Genomic DNA, 18,493 nt, shown 5'->3' on the forward strand with positions numbered 1-18,493 from the left:
GTTTTAGATAGTCATTTATTTCTGTTGAGTGCTTTTATTTAGTTTAAAAACAAAAAAAATATAGAGGGGAACTTAAAACTTTTTCAAAAAGAGAAGCGATTGAAAGGTGATGCATTGTGGAAGTGAGGGTCGACCTTGAACACTTGTGTTCATGCTCATGGAAACAATGTAGAATTTTTCATGGAAGTTTCTCACAAAAATAATTATCCCCTTGTACAATTCCTTTGTATTTTAAAAATAATGTGCCAAGCAAAGCCTTTACGATTAGTTTGGGTGATAGTTGTTTGATCACGCTGAGAAAAGACAGAAACTTTCTGCTCACAAAATTAATTTTCATTTTTATTCTGGAAGAGATTTTGAGTTGATTCCTTTTTATGCTGATTTATATGCAAAGTTTCCAGATGTTCGTAATTTGTCAGATTTTTTGAGATATCAGAGGTATACCGAATATACAGATTGCTACAGACTGTTCTGTTTTGACAGATTCTGTTTTCTATGCATTGTTCTCTTATTTTGATGAATCGATGGGTAGTATCGGGGGGGGGTATGAACCATGGTGAAGTTGGATTACAGTAGATATAATGGTAATATGAATTTAGAATGAGTTCACAACAGTACTTGAAGTGGTGATTTATTTTATTATACTAACGGATCTCACGAAGTTTTGTTGAGTTTTGTGTGATTGAAGTTTTCAAGTTTTGAGAGAGAGAACGATGGATGAAGGAATAAGGAGAGGCAAGAGCCTAAGCTTGGGGATGCCTGAGGTACTTCAAGGTAATATTCAAGGAAGACTCAAGCGTCTAAGCTTGGGGATGCCCCGGAAGGCATCCCCTCTTTCGTCTACAATCTATCGATAATTTTACTCGGAGCTATATTTTAATTCATCACATGATATGTGCAAATGCTTGGAGCGTCTTTTGTGTCTATTTTTCCTTTTTATTTTATGCACCATGCTGGTATGATATAGTCCTTGGTTTGCTTGATAGAATTCTTCTTGTGCTTCACTTTTATATTTTGAAGTTTGGATTGCCTGTTTCCCTACACATAGAAAACCGCCATTTGTAGAATGCTCTTTTGCTTCACTTAATTATATTTGTTAGAGCGGGGCATATCTTTTGTAGAAAGAATTAAACTCTCATGCTTCACTTATACCTACTTAGAGAGTTAACAGGAGTTGGTCATTCACATGGTTAGTCATAAAATCCTACATAAAACTTGTAGATCACTGAATATGATATGTTTGATTCCTTGCAACAGTTTTGCGACATGAATGTGATATTAGAGTCATGCTAGTGAGTAATTGTGTTTTTTTAGAAATACTTGTGTTAGGTTTGTGATTTCCGTAGCATGCACGTATGGTGAACCGTTATGTGATGAAGTCGGACCATGATTTATTGATTGATTGTCATCCTTTGTGTGGAGGTCGGGATCGCACGATGGTTAACTCCTACCAACCTTTCCCCTAAGAGCATGCGTGTAGTACCTTTTTTCAATGACTAATAGACTTTTGCAATAAGTATGTGAGTTCTTTATGACTAATGTCGAGTCCATGGATTATACGCACTCTCACCCTTCCACCATTGCTAGCCTCTTTAGTACCGCACAACTTTCGCCGGTGCATTACACCCACCATATAGCCTCCCTCAAAACAGCCACCATACCTACCTATTATGGCATTTTCATAGCCATTCCGAGATATATTGCCAAGCAACTACCAACGTTCCATCTCATGACATGTGCCACCACTTCCATATTGCCATTGCATGATCGTAAGATAGCTAGCATGATGTTTCCATGGCCTGTCCGTTTTTTGATGTCATTGCTATGCTAGATCATTGTCACGGTACACTACCGAAGGCATTTCATATAGAGTCATCATTGCTCTAAGTATTGAGTTGTAAGTGTGATGATCATTATTAATAGAGCATTGTCCCATGTGAGGAAATGAAAGAGGCCAGCGAAGCCCATTTACAAAAAAGAGGCCAAAGATGCCCACCAAAATGAATTTTTTTTTATAAAAATAATAATAAAAAAGAGGCCAAAGAGCCCACAAAAAAATGAGAGAAAAGAGAGAAGGGACAATTGCTACTATCCTCTTTCCACACTTGTGCTTCAAATAGCACTATGATCCTCATGGCAGAGAGTCTCCTATGTTGTCACTTCCATATACTAGTGGGAAATTTTCATTATATAACTTGGCTTGTATATTCCAATGATGGGCTTCCTCAAAATTGCCCAAGGTCTTCGTGAGCAAGCAAGTTGGGTGCACACCCACTAGTTTCTTTTGTGAGCTTTCATACACTTATAAGCTCTAGTGCATCCGTTGCGTGGCAATCCCTACTCACTCACATTGATATCTATTGATGTTCATCTTCATAGCTCGTTGATACACCTAGTTGATGTCAGACTATCTCCTCCTTTTTTGTCTTCTCCATGACCACCATATTCTATTCCACCTATAGTGCTATGTCCATGGCTCACGCTCATGTATTGCATGAAAGTTGAAAAGGTTTGAGAACACTATGAAACAATTGCTTGGCTAAAACCGGGGTTGTGCATGATTTAAATACGTTGTGTGGGGAAGATGGAGCATAGTCAGACTATATGATTTTTGTAGGGATAACTTTCTTTGGCCATGATATTTTGAGAAGACATTATTGCTTTGTTAGTATGCTTGAAATATTATTATCTTTATGACAAATGATAGACTATTGCTTCGAATCACTCGTGTTTTAGTATTCATGCCATGATTAGATTATATGATCAAGATTATGCTAGGTAGCATTGCACATCAAAAATTATCTTTTTTATCATTTACCTACTCGAGGACGAGCAGGAATTAAGCTTGGGGATGCTGATACGTCTCCGTCGTATCTATAATTTTTGATTGTTTCATGCCAATATTCTACAACTTTCATATACTTTTGGCAACTTTTTATACTATTTTTGGGACTAACATATTGATCCAGTGCCCAGTGCCAGTTCCTGTTTGTTGCATGTTTTTTGTTTCGCAGAATATCCATACCAAACGAAGCCCAAACGTAATAAAAACTTACGGGGATTATTTTGGAATATTTATGATTTTTGGGAAGAAGAATCGACGCGAGGCAATGCACAGAGTGCCCACAAGCCATGTCGCCGCGACTAGGGGGCGGGCCCGCGGCAGGCAGCCTTGTGGCCTCTCCTTAAGGCAGTTGGAGCCCTTCTTTCGCCGCAAAAAATATAATATCCAGAAGAAAATCGTGTAAACATTTCAGCGCAATCGGAGTTTCGGATCTCCGGGAATTTAACAAACGGTGAAATGGAGAATCTGGGAGCGCAGAAACAGAAGGACACAGAGAGAGAGAGAGAGAGATCCAATCTCGGAGGGGCCCTCGCCCCTCCGTCGCAATGGAGACCATGGACCAGAGGGGAAACCCTTCTCCCATCTAGGGAGGAGGTCAAGAAAGAAGAAGAAGGAGGGGGGCTGTCTCCCCCTCTCTCCCGGCAGCGCCGGAACGCCGCCCGGGACATCATCATGTGACGGCGATCTACACCATAACCTCCTTCATCTTCACCAACATCTCCATCATCTTCCCCCATCTATATTCAGCGGTTCACTCTCCCGCAACCCGCTGTACCCTCTACTTGAACATGGAGCTTTATGCTACATATTATTATCCAATGATGTGTTGCTATCCTATGATGTCCGAGTAGATTATCGTTGTCCTATCGGTGATTGATGAATTGCTATGGTTGGTTTAATTTGCTTGAGTTATGTTGCTGTCCTTTGGTGCCCATCACATGATCGCGCGCGTGGATCACACCATAGGGTTAGTTGTATGGCGATGTAAGATAGAAAGAATGGGGAGTTAGGGCTTCGGGGAAGCTGAAGCAGAAATGCAATTCTCGGGTGAGGGAAGGTCCGGAGTAAACTAGAGACGAGGAAGGTTTTGAACCGCTTGCTCGGTGAATGTCTTGCTAGAAGATAGAATTTATTGGAATTGAGGTTGATAGGACTATGTATTGGCAGGCTAGAGTGACAGAAGCTTCAGACCTAGCATAGAAATTGATGCATATGGGTTTGAAGGGGGACCAATATATCTTATTGCTATGGTTGGGTGTTACCTTAATGAACGTTAATAGTTGCGGACGCTTGCTAATAGTTCCAATCATAAGTGCATAGAATTTCAAGTAAGGGATGACATGCTAGCAGAGGCCTCTCCCCCATAATACTTGCTATCGATCTAGTAACATAGTCAATTACTTAGGGACAATTCCGCAACTCCTACCACCACTTTTCCACACTCGCTAGACACTCGTATTTGTTTCTTTTTCTAACCAACCCCTAGTTTTATTTACGTGTTCTTAACTTTCTTGCAAGCCTATCCTATCACTCCTACAAAGTACTTCTAGTTTCATAATTGTTCTAGGTAAATCGAACGTAAAGTGTGCGTAGAGTTGTATCGGTGGTCGATAGAACTTGAGGGAATATTTGTCCTACCCTTAGCTCCTCGTTGGGTTCAACACTCTTACTTATCGAGAAAGGCTACAATTGATCCCCTATACTTGTGGGTTATCATGGCCTCTCCCACATAAAAACTTGCTATCGATCTAGTAGTTAATTTCCTAGGGACAAATCCTTCTCTTGTGTTCCAAAAAGCTTTCTACTACACTACTATATTTATTATCTTGCAATTTATTTCTAGTTTTATTCTCGCAAAGTACTTCTAGTTTTATTCTTGTTTTAGGTAAAGAAAACGTTAAGTGTGTGTAGAGTTGTATCGGTGGTCGATAGAACTTGAGGGAATATTTGTTCTACCTTTAGCTCCTCGTTGGGTTCGACACTCTTATTTATGAAAAAGGGATACAAATGATCCCCTATACTTGTGGGTTATTAGTACCTGTTTCTATACGTTGCCGGGGAGCAATAGCGTGGGGTGAACATTCTCGTGTGTTCTTGTTTGCTTTATCACTAAGTAGTTTTTATTTTGTTCTTGTTTTCTATATTTAGTTATGGGTAGGGAACGCAAAGTACCAAGAAAATTAGTTGTACCTACTGAGAAAATGGTTGAAGAACTACCCACAATCTATCATACTACTGATGTTTTTTTACTTGCATCATCTTCGATCCCTATGTGCTCGTGCTGAAACCCCAACTAGTTTAGTTGAGGGCAAATCATTAGATGAGCATACTTATTATGTGCGACAACGCTTATCTCATAAAGGGAAACTTTTATGGCATCGTATTAATACTTTGCATTTCTATGCTTGAAATTTATGTGAAATATATGATTTTACTTGTTGTTCTAAAGACCCTAAGAAATACCTTCCCTACCAATGTGAGTCTAGTGATAATGGAATCTTATCTTCTTACGATAAAGGTGTTTATAGTTATTATGATGTTGAACAAATTGAATAATTTTTTTGCTTTTAAGGGTGCTTATGAAATTGCTTCTTTGATTGAAAAGTATCATGCTATTCTTTACAATTCTGAAAATTTTGCCGTACTTAAATATTGCTATGAAAACTATGCTTCTAATGCTTATGTTAAACTATATATTGAGGACTCCTATGCCATCCAAGAAGAGACTAATATTTTACAGGAGCCTATGGAAGAAGAAATTGATGAAACTGTGAGCTCATTGGATGAAAATATGATGAGGAGAGTGAAGAACAAAAGGAGGAAGAGTGGATTAGCTACCTGTGCCCACCTTGTGATGAGATTAACTCTTAAAGTCATCATTGTTTAATTTCCCTTCGTGCTTACCGAAGGATGAATGCTATGATAACTGCTATGACCCCGTTGATTCTTTTGAAATACCCGTTTTTGATGAAATTGATGCTTGGTATGCTTGTGGCCAAGATGCCAATATGCATTATGCTTGTGAAGATGAACTTGCTATAGTTCCTTCTGTTAAGAATGAAGTTGTTGCTATTGCACCCACATATGATAGTCCTATTGTCATTTTGAATTCTCCCAATTACACTATTCCGAAGAAGTTTGCTCTTATTAAGAATTATATTGATGGGTTGTGTTTTACCATTACACATGATGATTTTGATGGATATAGTATGCATGTGCTTTCTTCTCCTACTTGTAATTATTATGAGAGAGGAACTACATCTCCACTTCTTTATGTTCCTAGACGATAAAATTGCAAGAAACTGCTTATGTTATGTATGGGCCTTTACTTGATGTGCATGAATTGTTCTTTTATGACATGCCGATGCATAGGAAGAGAGTTAGACTTCGTCATTGCATGATATACGTTTCTTTGTGCTCACTACTAAATTACAAATCATTTTTAATTAAAATTGACTTTGATATACTTTCGGATCCGGGTGGATCCATCACTTGAGCACTTTAGGCCTAGCTTAATGGATTTAAAGGAAGCGCTGCAAGGGAGACAAATCGGAAGTTTTAAAGAGTCATTTATTTATGTTGTGTGCTTTTATAAAGTTTATAAACAAAAAATATAGAGGGGAACCTAAAACTTTTCAAAAAAGAAAGTGAAAGTGAGAAAGACGAACACCGTTGAAGTGGGGGACGTCCTTGAACTTGGTTCATCCCATGGAAACTTTGTGAATCTCGATTACAAAAACTTTTCAACAAAAATAATTATCCCCTTGTACAAATACATTGTATTATAAAAATAATGTGCCAAGATTTTCCTTGAGGATGATTAGATTGCTTGTTGGTATGTGCCGTGCAAAAACAGAAACTTTGGCTCTAGTTCTTGAATTTACTTTTTTTACTGCAACGTCGAAAGTTTGTGAAACTTTTACACAGTAATGCTATGAACTTTTTTATTTCTTCCTAATGTTTCATAATTTTAAAGTTAAATAAATATGGTTAATGTTCATATTACTACAAACTGTCCTGTTTTTGATGCATTGTTTTGCTCGTCTTGATGAAACTATCGATTGTATCGATGGTATAATCCTTGGAGAAGTTATATTACAATAGATATAATGCAAAAACAAAATATTAATGGGTTTACAACAATACTTAAGTTAGTAATTTGCATTATTGTATTAACGGATCTCACGAGTCTTCTGTAATTTTTGTGTGGATGAAGTGTTTGAAGATCGATGAGGTCTCGATATGAGGAGAAGAAGGAGAGTTGTAAATTATTGTTCACATCGGCTGAAATTTGTTTCGATGCTTCGTGCTTCTTTTTGTGCTCCTAGTGAACGTGACCAAACTTGTGTATTCTTCTGTATTCCACACGGTCTCACCGTGGGCACCGGGTGCCCCGTGACAAATTTTCTGACATCCATTCGATCTGTACGTACGAAGTAACTCTACAGCTTCTGCCCCTGACCTTGTTTTGGCTCTACAGGTCTGCGACCTCGGATGAAGACGATTTTTATATCAAAATCAACCGTTTCGACGAGACGAAGATTTTTCATGTTGATAACTTTTTCATTTGAGGCGATCTTAATCACGTTTTGTGCCCCTGATGCTCTTCGGCCTCCTAGAGGCCGACGGGCCCTCTTCAGCCAACCGTGGGCCGACAGGTGGCTCTTCAGCCACCCGCAGGTCGACAGGCCTAGTTCAGCTTCCCACAGGCCGACAAGTCCCCCGCCGGCCCACAAGAGGCTGACGAGGGGCTAGTTTTGACATTTAAAAAAACACATATGATTTTCAAATTTAATATAAAATACGTAGTAGTTTTGAAAAAAATTAACCGCTGACTCCACAACATCGCCATCGGCATGCACCAACAGCTGATCTCGGCCTCCTTAATTCCGTACCGCAAAATCCCTCGCCTCCTCAACCCAAACCCCCCCTGTACACATACATATACACCTTGCCCTAGAATATCAAGAAACCATGCGTAGGTTGCAACCATGAGCCATCACTGCTCTCCATATTTAAGAATGGTGAAAGACGAGGCAAAGGAGCCCGCCAGCAGCTCAATGACGATGGCTGAGGCGGCGGAGACACGCATCCAAGCCCCCTGGTAGTACTTTGGATGAGCACGACCATACAGTGTCTCCAGTCAGGCAGCAACCACGAAAAGTCGTCAGGTAAATCATTCATCTATTTCTCCTATCAGGTGCTTTCGATGGCTGTTGTAGATTCATGGCACGATTTACTTTGAGGCATTCTGTGTGAACCGGCTGATTGTGGGCATGGGTGCATCAGAAAAGGTGCCGGATTCTCATGGATATCTGTAGATTCAACCTAAAAAAGATCCAGGTATGCACTGTGTTGGAGCTGCCATCCCTTGCCCTAGCTCCCGTCTACCCCTAGCTAGCTCTCTCCTAGCTGCCGCAGCTCGATCGGCCAGAGGAGGAAGAGAGGATTCAGAGAAATTCAGAGACACCAGTAGACATAGGGATTTTTCCGGCACAAGTCAGTTCTCTGAAGGAAAGAAACAAATGATCCACTAATTTAGTCATGTTTGCATGGTGCATCAGTGCGGTTAATCTTTTTGGTTTTATTATTGTCTATATATTTGTTGCCTTGGATATTTTATAATTCACAGTAAAAATTATGACCTGGTTAATAGCACAAACACAATTTAAATTTCTTATTATGTTGTTAAACTTATTAGGGAAACAGGGAAGCCTCGTTTTGCCATATCATCGTAATAGTACGGCGATTCCAAAACTACTTAATGTTAGATCATGATAATAAAGGAGTTTTTTTTGTTTATATCAAAGAAGTCTTGTATGCACTACTAATTTCACACATGGCAGATTTGTATGTGAAACGCCCAGAGTTGAATGACCTGAACATAATTCTTGTGCAAATCTACACCCAGATATTATATCATTAACTGTTTCGTCAGATTGTCAAGTTGCTAACTGCTTATATGATTATAAACAATTAATTATTTTCCAGAGAGGCTGGTACTTCAGTGCCCAAATTTGAAGAATATGCATGCACTTGGATGTCAATATATGTTTATTGGTGCAATCAACAACAAGGTACTGTTTTGTTAAACCATTTCACACTCCCAAGTAATTTTTCATTTCAGCTCGAGCTTCCTTTTGTAACACCTTCGTTCTTGTGTGCTGGACTATAGTTTCATGGTCATTGGATGAACATATTTGAAGTGCTATGCAGTAACCATTTGTTGTCAACAATCATAAAGTGGAAGATATGTTATCTCAGAGTTACCAGCCTATTGTTTAAGAATGCCGTTGTTCAATGTTTTTGGCTCACCCAATGTATGTAACCTTGTGCAGAATTAGATTGAACCAAACAAACCAGAAATAAAGTATTCTTTTTTACTCTTGTCTAAACTGCATTTCAGTTAGAAAAAATAATGTTCTGTTCATATAATCCTATTTGGTGGCAAAAATAATTTAATTTGGCTCTTGGTTTTGGCTTGGGTTTTCCCTTCAAAAACTGATAAACAGAAAGGAATCTAATTAGCAATGTGTATCACCTAGAGTCTATCAAGGAGTAGGCAGTGAAGCTGAAGGTGTATTAAGCTGTAAGCTTCTTCATTCTAGGAATCACCATATCTATCGGAAATGGTGCATATCCATTATTACAATATGACTTGTGTAGTGTGTAACTATGATGGAGTTTTATCTCGCTAATTAGAGGTATGATAGCTTACGTGGAATGAACTCTTCTAACATATCTTATACAAAGAAGTCCAGACCGGTCTAGGGTGTCTTGTTAGTGCCATACATGCTAATGTAGTCCTTTCGTGTCCACTTCTTGTGTTTACTTTGTTTTTGGTCATTCAAACTATTTTATGGGTTGTGTTTTCCATTTGACATTTTTTTTATCCTAAGCACGCATTCGAAAGATAGTCTTAATGAGTGTTTATTCTCTAAATCTTCATTGACTCTAATTCTATTCTCTTTGTCTGGATTACCTACATTTTATCGTTGGGAACATCAAACTGCCATTAGGTTGCAAGATATTGATATTTAGAAGTATATGAGGATGCCAATATTTTGCTTAAAGTATGTGCATGAAAATATTTAACTAAACAATGTTTATCATGCATATGTTTGTATCTTTGGATGCTAGCTTAAATTGATGTTTTCTATTCGTCTAAATAATCAGGTTAGGAAAAAAACATTACCACTTAGTTGCAGCCCACGGGTGATGTGTCACCATCTAAAGTGGGGCCCAACATGGAGACTATGAGGTCCTCTCATTTGTTGGTGCTGAAACGGTTCCTTGGGTTGTACTAAGTGTCATTTTCATATGTGGTGATACTTGCATGTATGTTTGCATATGGAGAATCATGATTTAAATAATTTTGAGTTTCTAGCAAGGAAATATTTAGTTATTATTGTTTGTAGCACTATACGATGTCAAATGGGTGCATCTGGAAAATTATATACTGACGCCTAATATATGTATAAATGTGTAGAACTTGAATACAATAGACATGTTTTTTTTTCCGGGAAAAATACAATAGCCATGTTGATTGATGACAAACGATATTTCAAATTATTACATATGAGCTGGGAACATATATATTCTGCAATTAACGCGAGAATTTAAAATTTAGAAATATGCTGGCTCAGATTTGGATGTAACTATATTATAGTGTATTTGATCAATGTGTTAGTCCAAACACACGTGCATTGCACGTGCACGTTTACTATAAATCATGATGAGTGCAACTGATTCATGAGTTCCTTGTGGCATGTCGGCTAGACGGTCCATGTTTAGTATGAAAATGTGATGTGGGTTTAGTGTTCAGATTTTAGGGATTATAAGTTTAAGTTGGGATAATAGGATGCATACAAGTTCGGGATTTGTAACAAACCCAACGCAAACCTTTTTTCTAAGATTATACGTGCAATATCAGTACTATAAGATGTTTTAATTTTTTTGTGAATCGAAGGCATATAGACACATTTTAGCGTGTTTGTTGACTCATTTCAGTTTGTATGTAGTTCATATTGAATTATCCAAAGCATCTTATACTTGTTAATTCAGGGATTAAAATAGAGTTACTCATTTTTTAAAGGGAAACACAGTCGTAATATTTTTTCATCTGGAATGTTATATGGGATACAATGCACCTGGGGTGTGATTCTTTCAGCCGCAAATGACCGCTGACAGTCAAAGGTAGTGTATTCATCTTCTTCTGTCTCTAGGACATGTGACCATAATAACAACCTCTCCTGCCACAATTCAAGTTGTTCACCACTTAGAAATCATCAGTTCACCAAATCTCGACACCTGGTTGCCTACGATGTCACAAGCAATTTCACCAAATATTTGTGTTTCAAGAGATCAACCAGAGTAACAAGCCATTCACGTTCATGGGGTTCTTGCAAGTTGTGCAATAGTTTCGTCATGTTCTCGTCAACTAGAGCACATACATGTTTTTGGCATTGTGCACTATAGACAGGAACGCCTCGAGAAATCCGTGTGACCGCATATCTTGCATCTCCTGTAAGTTGCATGTTTCTATGAACTAGTACGATTTAGTGGGGAGCGAGTGCTTGGTAAGGCGCGAGAGAAATACCCTGATCTTTGACGACACTTGGACTCTCCAAAGTGATGTCCATTTCTTCTCCAACTGCCTGGTGTTGGAGCTCGACGTTCTACCTTCCATCCACACCTGTTGTTTCCCCTTGGTGCATGCGAGCATGGTGAGAACACTTACATTTGTTTTTCATTAGATTTACCTGTTTTACGCACTACTTTGTGTGTAACGTTTAACAAAGTTCTTGTGGCAGTGCGCGGGGATCAACTAGTATATACAAATAGGAAACCAGATGGAAAAAAGATATGTGGGATCAACAAGTAGCGAGTGTGACATGAAAGTAAAAAGGGGCTAATTGATAAGCCTAGAGTAATAACACAAGCAAAATGAGAAAATTGTCTTGTATGGGCCAATAATATATATTTGTTCGGCCTTACCTATGCTTTTATTTGGAAAAACCGGGCCAAGACCCGTATCGTCCTCAAAAAGCTCTGTCTCTCGGCTCAACCTTATTTTTTACCTGAGATATGGGTCCATAAGTGTATATGTCCATTGTCTTATGTAGCGCGATATATAGGATGTAGTGCATATTTCCAAAGTGTGATGCAATATTGTAGCCATTTGATGTAATGTTGTAGTCTTCATATGTGCAATTAATATACACATTCAAATAAAGATTCAATAACATATCTTCAAGATATTTGTAATTAATGTAATGTTGTAGCCTATAGATGTGCATTAATGTATGCATTCTTTTCTTTGATGCAGTACCATATCTTCAAGATATATCATATATAACTAATGTATGTATAACATGTGGATATCTAAATAATGTATGTATAGCATGCGGATGTGGAGTTAATGTACACATTCACTGTTTGATGTTATTTCATATCTTCAATGTATAACCTGTAGATATAGAGTTATCATTTGTTTGATGCACTATGGTATCTTCAAGAAATAGAACTAATGTATTATTTAGCCTATAGTTGTGCAATTAATGTACACATTAATTGTTGGACAAAGTGCCATATCTTCAAGATATACTATTAATTTATACACCCGTATCATCATCTCAAACAAGGTTATATAAACCAAGCCATAGCTAAAGAAGCCACACAAATCCTACATTGTAGGATTCTAACATCAAAGGGATAGAGAAGGCTCTAGTGCAGCAGATACAAAAGCCATAGCCATGGCGAAACTCATGTACTTATGTTTCATCATCCTCACTATTGCGGTAGTTGTGTCAGCTGGCGGATGCGACGGTGATCGACAAGACATGATCAGGAAGTGTGGTAAGTATCAGAAATTCCCAGGAGAGCCGAAGCTAGCTCCATCAGATGTGTGCTGCGCCATGTGGCAGAAGGCAAACATCCCATGCCTTTGCGCTGGTGTCACCAAGGAAAAAGAGAAGATATGGTGTATGGAGAAGGTTGGCTACGTTGCCAATTTCTGCAAGAAGCCGTTCCCACATGGCTACAAGTGTGGAAGTAAGTGAAATATATTAAGTGAATTATGATAATGGGTATTGCATACATGTACTTTTTGTATTATTCATTCTTCGGATTCACAGGGTCTTGATTTTAGTTATGCATTTTATATTCTTGTTGTGCTTTTCTGATCATATGTTGTGTCAAATTGAATGGTCTTGCAGGTTACACATTTCCTCCTCTAACGTAGTGACTAATTTAGCAGCGGGAGGGTGGCGTACATGCGCCAGGAAAATACCTGTGTTGTTTTGCCCTTCTTCTTCCTCGAGAGCAGAGAGAGAGAGAGAGGGGTAGAGCTCAGGCGAGAGGAGAGCTAGGCTAGACACCAACAGACTTAACCCTATTTCGAGATTGCAATGGTAAAAGTGGCTTGACTAGAAACTAGTGTAAGTGCATCTAGTGCCCCTTAGTGATTTTGGTGGTTTGAAGACTTATAGGTTAAGTATCTAATGTGTTTGTGAGTGTACATAGGATCTGATGGGGTTATGGGGCCCGTGATCTGGAGCACCCACGAGGTCACCTTCTCCTCAGTCACGCCCACAACGTTGGTCCGAGTGGAATCCTCGGGCCCCGTATAATGCCACATTGCGTGGTCGCGGGCCTGCAGAGGTTGGATACGCCGACCGAGGAAGACCTCCAGCAAGTCTATGCTAGTGACCCCCCTCCTGACGACATCTACGAGTGCCTCAACCAGAGGCTGGATGTCGTTCCTCTCTGCCTTTGTGAGCGCGAGTTGCTTAGGCGGGGCGGGCCGATCTAAACTAAAGGGAGGCAGCCCTGTCGACGCATTCGGACAGGCGATATCCTGGCAGTAGAACCACGTCGACTGCCAGTTCTTGACCGACTCACTTAACTGAAGAGCAGGATAACTACTCCGACTCTTTTTCTAGAAACCTAAGCCCCCGCAGAGCTGGAGGAGATGTGTCTTATCATCCGACTGGCTGAGTCGTTTGATGGTTTGGGATCTAGCGGAAAATATGTGTTTGAACAGCCCCCAGTGAGGAGGGCCGATTAAACACTCGCACAGAACTATAAAGGCAGAGAGATGGGCAATGGCATTCGGGGGAAAGTGGTGAAGTTGTGCCCCGAAGTGATTCATGATGCCCTTGAAGAAAGGATGCGGGGGCAAGAAGAAACCTTGGTGGACGTGGCTGAGCAGCAAGACGCGCTCCCCCTCCCGGGGCGCCGGCTCGACCTCGTTCTCCGCCGACAGCCTCCAGGACTTGTGCACGATCATCCCGTGCTCCACCAGCTGCAGCAGATCCCCCTCCGTCACCGTGGAGGGGAGGAAGTCGCCCTGAATACACCCTGCCGGCAGCGGCCGCTGCCGCCGCTGAGCAGGAGCCGCCGCCTTCCCCTTCTTCTTCCTCGCCTCCATCTTGCGGGTCTGACGCTTGGTCATGGCGGCAACTGCGAGCCCTCGGGAGGAAGGAGAAGGAAGGATTGTAGAAGCGCTGGAGGTGGCGAGAAGGACGGAGCAGGCAAGAGCGAGAGATTCGGCGAGCATAACGAAGAAGCCTCGCCACCGAGATTTAAATAGGGTTCCGACTGGGTCACTGGCGGGTGGTCCCGAAACCTTATCCCCCTGACCCACCGCGGCGATATTAGTGGAGAGGTTGAAGGCGCAAGAATCGAGGCGTCAGGCGCTACTCGAGCGCGATGGCATCATCCCCGCTGAGCGTGCGGAAACCGAAATTTGAGGATCCCGGAAAATACGCCGCTGTCAGTTGACCGGTCGCGTCAGAAGATGCCGCAGAAGCACTCGGCCCCCGACAGTCTGTTTCGCGAGTACTTCCACTCGGATCGTCGATCAGAAAAGTCAAAATGGACCGAGGCAAGCAACGCCCAAGCCAAGTCCGTTCCAGTCGGATCCAAACTTCAAACATCGCTTCGTCGTTCCAACCCCAATCCATTCGGGGACTAATGATGGGGTTATAGTCCTAGGGTAGGGTCATAGGCCTGCCCTGTAGGTCCTACCCAAGGACTACCCCTCGCAAAGGACTAGGCCCTTAGTCAGCTCCAACTGAATTAAGGAGTCCCTGTCATACATTCGGTAACATACCCTCGATCATCCAGTCGGAGACTAGCATTCGGTGCATATCAAGATAACCGACTGGATACCACTCGGTACATCATCACCCCCCTGGAGGGAAACGGTCGTACGTTTTCAGGTGCATTTATTAGCATTTAGGACGTACGTTACCTGTAATGTACACATTCAATCGCCACTACTCCACCCCTGTACCAGAACCGTTGTGGAGGGCAGCGCACTCTATATAAGCCACCCTCCCCCGCTGGTAAAGGGGTTAGCAACTCATTGTATTCCCTATTCCACTCGACAACAAGCTCCCTGAGCACTGAGACGTAGGGCTATTACCTCCACCGCAGAGGGGACTGAACTCATACATCCTCGCCGTAGCTAGGACACTGCCCATCCTTTTCGTACCCTACACATCTACTGTCAGGCTTATACCCACGACAGTTGGCGCCCACCGTGGGGCAGGCGTCTAAGCGACTTCCGGCGAGTTTGTGACTACTTCCTTTCGTCATGTCGTTCGGCGGAGGTTCGAGCCTGGGTCACCAGATCTTCTTCGGCGCTCTCTCCTTCATCATCGATGATTCGGCGTGGCTTCGGGATGCTCCTCTCGACGTCGAGGCGCTTCCCCATCGTGGGGCTACGCACTTCCGTGCCGGCGCCCGCGATATTCTTCTTCTCCAACAGTCGGCTTCGGTGTCGACCTGCACCGCCGTCACGCGCCGCAGCAAGCGGTCTCGCCGTCCGCGGCTCCAGCGTTGGGTGCAACACGCCCAGGCGCGCCAGAACGCATCTTCACAAGTGGCGGTTCTAGAGTCCGTTGTGGTTGCCCCGCTGTCCCAGCACTCGGACTCGGTTCCGACTGAGTTTCCTTCCGAGTATGCGGGTTGCGGGCCCGCAGCAGAAGTATACATGGCCAACTCCCATGAAGATCCCCGTCAAGATGGCCGAAGCGAGCGCGAGGTCGGCGAAACGTCCGGCGCGCGCCGTCCACCTCGCCGTTCTGCCATTCGGCACACTCGGCGGAGCAACGTAGAGTTGTTCCGCACACCCCTCCTCAACTTGGCTGCGGCTGCCAAGATATCCGATTCCCTCCAGCCGACTGATTCAGAGGCAGGAAGAGGGATCGAGCAGATCCGAGCCCTATTGCACACGACGCAGCAACAGAATTCGGCGGTCTCCCAGTCGCACAACAGGATCCATAACAGTTCCGTTCATGCGAATACACATCGTTCGGTTCATAGCCCTGGTTCCCATCAGCGCCGCAGGGGAGGCAGCCATTCCACGAATCACGAATATCGTCGCCGCTCACGCACCCCTCCGCGGGGTGGGCCCTATGGGTCCCGACATCATGATGATCGGCGTTCAGTCGGCGACACTTACGACCCAAGACCGACGCAAGAGGGCGTATCGCCCAACGAAGGGTCGACAGGGGCCGAGCCCACCGTGATGGTCACGATATGGACCGTCCAAGTGGAAGCAGGACCATCGTGTCTGGTCCCGAGTGTTTTAGTCGAGCCATCCGCTCGGCTGACATCCCGCCCAACTTCCGATTGGCGGCGGGAATCAGTAAGTTTACAGGAGAGTCCAAGCCGGAAACATGGCTAGATGATTACTGAGTGGCAGTCCAGATCGGAGGAGGGGACGACCATGTCTCCATGAAGCACCTCCCTCTTATGCTCGATGGCTCGATGCGAGCGTGGCTGAATCAGTTGGCCCCCTCGAGCATCTACAGTTGGGCAGATCTGGCCTGAGTGTTCATCAGGACCTTCGAAGGGACGTGCAAGCGCCCTGCGGGCCTCGTGGAGCTCCAGCATTGCGTCCAGAAGCCGAATGAGCCCCTGCGCGACTTCATCCAGCGTTGGACAACTCTCTACCACACGGTGGAGAACGTCACCGAGCATCAAGCAGTCTGCGCCTTCAAGGCAGGCGTGCGGTACAGAGAGCTGTACCAGAAGTTTGGTCGAACAGGTGACATCTCCATGAGCAAGATGATGGAGATAGCAGCTCGCTACGCAAATGGCGAAGAAGAGGACCGCATCCGAAGCGGCAAGCACAAGACAGTCGGCGACGGAGATGGAAGCAACACTCGGAAGCAAAAGCAAAAAGCTCCATCCACTCCGCAGGCAGAAGCTGCAGTCGTGACCAATGCCAAGTTCAAGGGCAAAGGGAAGGCGCAGTTTGCCCCCAAGAAGAAGCCGTTCAATAATCCCATCCTGGACCAAGCATGCCCGGTTCATACGAAGATGGACGAAGAGGGCAACCCCATATATCCAAAGCATACCACTCGGGAGTGCCGCCTCCTGATCCAGGGGTTCGACGAAGGGCAACCGAGTGAGAAGGTCAATGAACAAGATGAGGAGGATAAGGAGGATCCGTTCCCCCAAGTCCATGCGACACTCATGATTTTTGCTGACGTCGAAAGCAAGAGTCGACTGAAGCTGGTGAACAGGGAGGTTAATATGGCCACTCCAACCAGCCCCAAGTTCCTTAAATGGTCTCAGACTGCGATCACCTTTGACCAGTCGGATCATCCAGCGCATGTTCCCACCCCAGGAAGACAAGCTCTGGTCGTCGACCCGGTAGTGGAAGGAGTTCAACTGCGCAAAGTCCTAATGGACGGCGGCAGCGGTTTGAACATCATGTACGCCGACACTCTCAAGGGGATGGGCATTCCGATGTCCGAACTCAGCGAGAGCAGTATGCAGCTCCATGGAGTCGTCCCTCGACGGAAGGCCAAGTCACTCGGCCAGATCGCGTTGGACGTCGTTTTTGGCTCCGACAAGAACTTTCTCAAGGAAAAGCTCACATTTGAGGTGGTGGATTTCCAGAGCGCTTACCACGCAATCCTGGGCCGCCCAGCGTATGTGAGTTTCATGGCCCGACCATGCTACGTATACTTGAAGCTGAAGATGCCAGGCCCAAAAGGCGTGATCACCATCACAGGCAATCGGCAGCGAGCCAAAGAGTGCTTACAGCAAGGATCAAGAATCGCCGACCAGCAGATGGCCGTCCTCGAGCTCGACGAGTACAAGAAAACAGTCGACCCCGCCGACCTGATGCGCTCGAAGAAGCCAGCTTCAGAATCCGCATTCCAGTCGGCGGGAGAGACGAAGAAGGTCAGCATCCACCCGACAGACGACACTGCTGCCCCGACGAACATCTCCACCACCCTCGATCCTAAATAGGAAGCCGAGCTCACCCAATTCCTCCATGAGAACTGGGACATCTTCGCATGGAAACTCTCTGACATGCCAGGTGTACCCAGGGAGTCGGTTGAGCACCGACTGCATGTGGACCCCGTCGCTCGGCCCGTCCGAGAGCGCTTGCGCCGGTCCGCCGCGCACAAGAGGAAAGCAATCGGGGAGGAGGTGCCCAAGCTGCTGGCAGCCAACTTCATTCGCGAGGTTCACCACTCCGAGTGGCTCGCCAATGTTGTCATGGTGCCCAAGAAGGACAAGTCGCTCCGAATGTGCATCGACTTCAAACACCTCAATAAGGTCTACCCGAAGGACCATTTTCCGCTCCCCCGCATAGATCAAATTGTCGATTCGACTGCG

At 43.7% G+C, this 18,493-nt stretch overlaps 1 protein-coding gene across 1 annotated transcript; it reads left to right on the top strand.

The window, feature by feature from the left end:
- Nucleotides 1-12,499: 12,499 nt before the first annotated feature.
- LOC123405989 lies at nt 12,500-13,170 on the top strand. The gene is made up of 2 exons (XM_045099499.1): nt 12,500-12,898; nt 13,063-13,170. Exons 1-2 carry the CDS (start codon nt 12,601-12,603, stop codon nt 13,086-13,088), a joined length of 324 nt encoding a protein of 107 aa, XP_044955434.1. The 5' UTR covers nt 12,500-12,600; the 3' UTR covers nt 13,089-13,170.
- Nucleotides 13,171-18,493: the final 5,323 nt, after the last annotated feature.

The sequence above is a fragment of the Hordeum vulgare genome, chromosome 1H (assembly GCF_904849725.1).
Source record: "Hordeum vulgare subsp. vulgare chromosome 1H, MorexV3_pseudomolecules_assembly, whole genome shotgun sequence".
Classification (NCBI taxonomy): Eukaryota; Viridiplantae; Streptophyta; class Magnoliopsida; order Poales; family Poaceae; genus Hordeum; species Hordeum vulgare.